The 7,590-nt window shown below is 45.2% G+C and overlaps 1 protein-coding gene across 2 annotated transcripts in view; it reads left to right on the top strand.

Annotated features, from left to right (window-relative positions):
- Nucleotides 1-933: 933 nt before the first annotated feature.
- LOC135550454 (neuroligin-2-like) overlaps nucleotides 934-7,590 on the top strand; it is a 45,657-nt gene continuing 39,000 nt past the window's right edge. For both annotated transcript variants that reach the window (XM_064981251.1, XM_064981250.1), the window contains exon 1: nucleotides 934-1,531. In XM_064981251.1, the coding sequence (XP_064837323.1) occupies nucleotides 1,036-1,531 (496 nt within the window). In that variant the 5' untranslated portion in view covers nucleotides 934-1,035. The remainder of the gene's footprint in view (nucleotides 1,532-7,590) is intronic.

Below are 7,590 nucleotides of genomic sequence, written 5' to 3'. Positions count from 1 at the left end.
CAGCTAGCTGGCTCCTTTCCCTCAGCCTGATAGGGCTCACATCCCCGTCTTGTCATAGCGTGTTGTAGCATCATATGCCATCACTGTAGCGTGTTAGTCTGTCATCAGGTGGAGTGGCTGCAGCAGGGGAGGTGAGGGGCGGTGTGGAGGTGGGGTGGGAGGTATTCAGCAGACAGTGAGCGCTAGCCTCATAAAGCCTTTATCACGCCTAAACGGCTCCATCTCCCAAAGCCAGGGCCAGATTAGCGCCGCCCATTCGAGTGGAACCATGAGAAGGCAGGAACCAACTAAACAAAGCTGAGAGGGGGAAGCCAACATAGACGCACCGGAGGGGGGGGGGGGGGAGGTGTCACGCTTTTTTTAGGCTTCCTGATTGATGTGTCAATGGGCTTTTATTGCTGTTGTGTTCTCTGAGGAGTCAAGTCGATTACATGGAGAGCATTTTACACTTCAAAGTACCGTAGCATGGATGGATATAAAGTATCCAAGATGTGAACATGTGAATGGGAACATGTCTTAGTTCTGGCAGCTCAAGTGCACAATGTACACGATGTAATGAAAATCTTACGTGCATATGTAACTGATGTAGGACTGCCGCTTTTACATAATACTAAAAACGGCTATAGTTAATGACTCTGTGTGTGTGTCTCTCCAAACACAGACCCACTAATGAAACATGACCTCTGACCCTTGTGTGTACCTAGGTGTGGCGTGTTGGCCGAGGGAGCTGTCAGGAGAATGGACCAGAGCAGACAGTCTAGCTGAGGATGCCCCCCGTCCATCCCCATCTCTACACCTGCTCTCTCACTTCTCACACCATGCTAGGAAGACGCACTCTGCACCTCTGCTTCTGACCACCCCCCCCCACCCCCCCACCCCACCCACCCCACCCCACCCCTCCCAATACCTTATTTATCCCAGTATCTCCAATAACCTACTAAGTTTAGGTTATTTGGAGGTCCTTTCTATACCCATTTCTGCCCACGAGTGAACTCTTGGTCATAATTTGTTTTTCTGGCCAGAAGACTGAAGGACATGTCCCTCTTCTCAGAGAGTGGTCCCAGACGGCAGGGTTCTGGTGGGACGCGGCGATCCAGCCCCCGCAGGATGTCTGACCCATGTCTGGTGTGTCTCCTGAGCCTGGCCCTCTGCCTGACCCTGTCTTCCTGTCAGCGGGCCGACCTCAGCGGGAAACACCCCATGGTCACCACGGGCTATGGCAAGCTGCGCGGCGTCAGGAAGGAGCTCAACAACGAGATCCTGGGGCCCGTGGAGCAGTACTTGGGCGTGCCCTATGCCACCCCGCCCATCGGTGAGCGTCGCTTCCAACCCCCTGAGGCACCAGGTTCCTGGCAGGAGATCCGCAACGCCACCCAGTTTTCCCCTGTATGCCCGCAGAACGTACACGGGGTGCTGCCTGAGATTATGCTGCCGGTGTGGTTCACTGACAACCTGGATGCTGCAGCAGGCTACGTTCAGAACCAGAGTGAGGACTGTCTGTACCTCAATGTCTACGTGCCCACTGAGGATGGTGAGTCCAGCTCCTGTTCCATCTATCAGGCCAGAGTAAACTTCCAGTCAGGCAGGCTCAGGTTAGGACAGACTGTCTAGGGTTTCTACTGCTGGGGATGAAGAAATCTCCTCAGTTTTGGTCAGATAGTTCATTCACATCCTGTTCTAACTGGCGTGGAGTAGGTTAGGTTCATTTAAGGTTAGCAGTAAGATACCACATTTACACCTATCACTACTAACCTTGTGTTTGTTTCGTCTCCGGTTGAGAAGCAGATCCTTCTTGGCTATCTCACTCCAGAGTAAGACGGTAGTGTGAAAATGACCAGGATGCATTACATGTGTCATCCTCCTCAGCCTTTTTATGTCACAGTGCAACTGTTATTTGGTCCCAGCAAGAGGGAACGCTATTGAAGCATCTTTATAGAGTGGTATCATTTGGATCATTCTTTCAGGAGATTGTAATCAGAGACACAAGGGCTCTTAAGCTGAGCCAATAGACACCCATGAGATTACCAAAGAATAGCAGCACTTACACTCATGTCAGCCTCGATTACTGTTTAGTCTGTTGTTCAGGCAAGGTTTCCTTGATATGCATACTGTACGCTAGTCCTGTCAGAGCAAGGGATTTTTAGCTTCAGTGTATAGTAGAGCTGGAAATTGCCCAGGACCTCACAATAGGATATTCTATTTATTTTAACAGGGAGTCATGCCGAGACCAAGGTCTCTTTCACAAATGAGCCCTTTATACTCATCAATACACATCAAGCAATGTGTCAATCAATATACACTATATTTTCACGATACTTACGATATTTATTGGGATTTTCACGATTCTATATGTATTGCGATTTGACGTTCCAAACATGTTTCTCACTATATGTCTGCTGCCGAGAGATGAGAGGGAGCATGAGAAAAGGAGTGTTGGCCATCCATAAAAGTGCTCAAAACATGTTGGCTCACTATTTAAAAAGAAGATGGATAACACGCTATAGGATGAAAAATACTGGAGTCTTGGCACAGGTACAGCCGACTGGAGCCAGCTAGCAACAAAAAACAACAACCTTGGAGTCCAAACCTATTGATATAATATCCTCCAAAATGATACATAACTGTCAAACCCCCATCACTAGTGTATAGTGATGCTTCATGCTTTGTTGAAGGGTCGGCTCGGTCAAAAGGTCAGTGTTTGTTAGCTATGCTACTCCCTCACTGTGTGTCCACATTTGTTGAGGAAGTATATTTACCATGGCTTGAGGATTGAGACATGTCAATGACAAAAATGTACTAGATAACATAAACTTAAAATGAACATGAGTTCTTGGCGAGGGACAACCGAAAATCTAGACCACAGTATTGAGAGGGAAAAACATGTCCCTCTAATGAAGCAAATTGATGAATTGTATGTTTATACTAGATCATCTCTATTGTCTGACCCAACTGGGCTGTGTTTGTTTCCCCGCTGTGTGCTCGGGAAAACAATATTGTGCACATACTTGTGAGACTTCTAGGTTTAGCATTTACATATACGGGATTTGTATCTCCATTTTAGGCTGCCCAGTGGGCTTGCTTGTATCAAGGGCATTCGGTTCTGAGAATTTCAGCTGTGCTCCTGAAATCCTTTGTGTACTGAATATCATTGGAGTTGAGCATTAGCTATAATCAGATTTCAGGCAGTGTTACCAGTCCGTTTGGGGTTAATCCATTTATAGCACTCATATTTAATTATTTTCAAGACCAGCACACCAATACACACACACAAATGCGCGCAAGCGCACGCACACACACTCCAAAGTTAAATTCCTTTCCTGAAGATGATAATGTAGGTATGACATGTTAACATGCTCAGTAACCAGTAAGCACAGTGAACCTATGATCAGGTTGAGAGACTTCATATGCTACAGATGGTAGCTCATCTCCTTGGTTGTCATGGAGGTCAACCTCTATACATTAGCTTGTCATAATTGGTTGACCCAAAGCATCACTGCAATGGAGGGCCTGAGAATCCTAGCCTCATTGGTTCGTGGCAGATAGTGGGAACCAATCATCTCAGTAAGAAGCGCTTGCCTCAGCAGATCAGCCTGCTTCCATCTGCATCAAGCAGTGTTCTGACGGGGGTCTGCTGATTTCTGATTATATTCTATGTGACAGAAATATACTGCTGAAGATTGACGTAATAACTTAAAGGCACAATCTGTAAGATTTTCTGCCGTTTCATGTTTTTTAAATTTGTATTATTGATATACCGCAGCATAGCCCAAACCAGAGTTTGGGCTGCTGTTGGGTTGAAGTACAGACTCTGGATTGGCTTTAAGGAGAGGGATAAAAAAGTGTTTTACTATTTACTTTTGACAGGTTCTGCCCCCTTGTAGTCGATGAGTTGTCCAAGCATTGATTTATTTTGACTTAATGAAAGCATAATGGAACATAACAGTGTAACTTCAATATTCTCTTCAATCAGGACCAATTAAACACATTTGGAAAGGGAAGGATTTTTCTCCAAAGATTGTTCAGTATTCAGTAAAGCTAATTGGCAGGTAGTGTTTAACATAAGCCACATTCACACACACACACACACACACACACACACACACACACACACACACATATATATATATATATATATATATATATATATATATATACATATATATACACACACACACACAGTACTGACTCCACACAGAATTGCAGTATGTTGATCCCCCTGTACTGTAACACTGACCTCACAATAGAGACTATTTTTATAGACCTAAGTAAATGTCTAGGCTCTATAGTGTTACTGTAGTAACATATTGGGCTTTGCTTCACCCCATGATATGTCAAAACCCAGCTCACACAGTATACTAGATGTAATGGGCTTAGGCTGCAGTCTACATTTAGTCGACATGCATATTTCACTGTGTATGAGGCGTTGTAACAGAGAGTTCGAGTGTTTGCAATCCCATTGTGATGTCTACTCAGCAGCAATACACTGCGAAGGATGTGACATCACAATCCACCAGGCCACGTCTTGGCAGTGTTCCAAATTAATTTCCGTTTTAATCCGATCAATATGTTCCACAGCCAAACAGAAAGATGGTACGTGCTTCAGAGTATAATACACATGAAGACTGGTAGGGTGATGATGATTGGTGGGGGAGGGGAAACTGATATGAATGTATAAATAAATGAATAAATAACAATTGACACTGCAGAAGAACTACCGTGTGAATTGCCTCTGATGCAAGAACAAACCTCAAACAAATTATTCTATTTTTGCTATCGCAGCAGCCCTTGATCTGGTGAAAATTGGATCAGGATTGTTCTTCGGGGGAAATGAGACATCGTTGTGTACTGTATTGTAGCAGTCGCACCTCTGCTAGCTCCTGCCTAGTGCACAACTCCACAGCTAATTAGCCCAGAAACTGAAGGTTTATCTAATTCCATGTACACAAAAGAGGGATGCCTTTGAAAGTGAGCTTTGGGCTGGGATGGGAAACGAGGGGCACCAGAAACACTGCTGGATTCTAGCTCGACCTGGCCAACAGACATTTTTCATCCTGTTGATTAATTGCGTTTAATCAAGTGAGGCAGCACCTTGAACACTAAATAGTGTATGAATAGGGTAGTGAGTTATGTTGTAAATCTTTTCTAAATACTGTCTAAGTACTGGAGAGAAGGGGAGATTACTGTAATTGGGAAGCCTGCGATTGGCTTGTGATTGGCTGAAATCATATTCTATGTCAAGTTGCTATGGGTTATGCTGCTTGGGAGGAAAATGGATTGTGTGTGATTTGGTTATTCCCAAGGGCACAGGAGTGCCTGTCTGTGAGTGAAAGTGTGTTTTTTACATGTGGCTTGTGTTCTTGTCATATTCTGTCACATATTGTTAGGGATCACTGCTCACACAGGCCTGTCGCTGTCCTCATCTATTACTTCCTGTGTGTGAAACAATTGAGTGTTCTTGAAAATATCAATGTTCCATGTTCATACAGTATTGACATATTTTGACTTGCTTTGGGTCTATGGATTATTACAGTTTCCACACATCACAGTTCAATATCCACACGCCCAAGCACTGTTTAGTGCACCACTTTATGTATCCCCCTTATTGACTGTCCCTCTAATGGACCCTCATCTGCTACCTGAATCTGAGGCCTCAGAATGACCCAACACTCACAGACCATAGAGGAAACCACACATCGCACCCTTTTGCCCAATTTTACGAGTAGTACCGTGGAAGGAGGAAATACTCAGACAGAACCCCCTTCTGCTCTCAGCCTCTGAGCTTCTCCCTCCCTCTCTCTTTGTATCCCCCCTCCCTCCTCCTCTCTATGCGGGCTGTGGTAGAGGAGGTCACAGGCTCTGAATGCAAATCATTTCCATGTCCTTCCCCACCAGGCCGCTATGTAGCCTGCTGCGCCCTCAACGCCAATGAAATTTGAATTGCTTTTTAGAATAATGAAAACAAAGCTGACCTAATGTCAGAGACAAACACACACAGGGGCTCTTTTTAGTCCAGCTGTGCCTGGGTTCCTCACGTGGAGAATCCCCTGTACTGTATTAGCTGCCAGCCTGCTCGGCGAGAGCACTGTGTCATTGCATTCCTATTTCCCCCAGACGGTCGGATCGTCCGTATTTCAGCAGGCGGGGGCCACAGAGCTAGGTATGGATGGAGGGAGGGGTATGGGAATGGCACTGTGAACACTGTGAGCTGCTGGAGAAGCACGGTGAGGGCATGATGCTGTGTCTCACACCTCGTCAAACACACAGCACAGTACGGTCATGACACACTGGGGAAATGGAGAAGGACAGCAGACAGCAGCTTATGTTCAGGCCGCTCCACGCTCACTCAACCGTGGAGAAACAGTGTTGACTGGGAGGAGGGGGACAGGAGCTGAGCTAAATGATCATCTGTGGACCACTGGATTTCACTGAACGCCAGCCCATTACATCATGTGTCAGTCAGTCTGCTGCCCAGCTCCTAATTGGAGCACATGTAAAGGGCTGAAATAGATACTCTGTTCCTCTGTTGACCCAGCTACATTTCAACTGCACATATATTCAAATCAAGCTTGTTAAAATTCTTTAGACGTGTTTTTTTTTCATCGGTGTGGTTGATTATTATGCGTAAGATGTGTTTCTTTATTTTCTCACTCTTTTGGTTCTATGACTGATCCTGGCTGCATCTTCCTGCCAATTTCACTTTATAAATGGTGTTAGAATCAGGGGCCAAACTGCAGAATAATTCTCCAAGGTAAAATAATCGGAATGAAAAATGTATTTGTGCCCGTATTGACCTGTCTAGAAACCGAAGGGAAGGCTTTCACATCTAGTAACACTGTTCTTGCTCAGTAGTATGCAGACAAACAAGGTGTCTACCGTTCTTTACCAAACTTGTTGTGCCGCCATCCTTTTCCTGGAAGTGTAACAATGAGTTCATTGGCGTGAGATTGATGGCTGAGAGATGAGGAAAGTGTCAATGAGGTTGTCCCTTTAAAATGATCCATGTAGTGTTCTACACATGCATTGCTTGCTGTTTTAGGCTGGGTTTCTGTACAGTACTTTGAGATATCAGCTGATGTAAGAAGGGCTATATAAATACATTTGATTTTGATTTGATGTACCGTATGTAAATACTGCAGTATTGTATACGTGTTTATGACGTATGTCCGGTGGAGTATTTGTGACTGTTTCAAGGATGGATGTGTGTATTAAGGTGTTCTTGGCCATACTCAGACATCTTGTTCAATGTCAAGCCATTGAAGCAGGCGTATAGGTGCTGTAACTATTTCCTACTCAAAGTGGCTGGCTGTCCACGTGGAGCTGACAACTCCGTAGAACTGGCTCTGTCAATTAGATGTGAGGGAAGGCCCCAGCTACAGCCCCATGCAGCACCACTGCACATGCTGACATCGTCGCTGAACACAAAGACAAACCTGTTTGTTTCTCTCCCCACAGAGCCATGTCTCTGTTAGGAAACAACGCTATCATACCTGCTTGTCGCATCCCAAAATGCACTGCAGAAAATGTCCCAAAGTGCGCTCCAGCACATTACATTTTCTCCTCCAACACGACAAAAAAAAACTCCTTTGACAG

Source organism: Oncorhynchus masou, chromosome 12, assembly GCF_036934945.1.
Source record: "Oncorhynchus masou masou isolate Uvic2021 chromosome 12, UVic_Omas_1.1, whole genome shotgun sequence".
Lineage (NCBI taxonomy): Eukaryota > Metazoa > Chordata > Actinopteri > Salmoniformes > Salmonidae > Oncorhynchus > Oncorhynchus masou.
The sequence above is the reverse complement of the archived record's forward strand: the minus strand, read 5'-3'. Positions and strand labels throughout refer to the sequence as shown.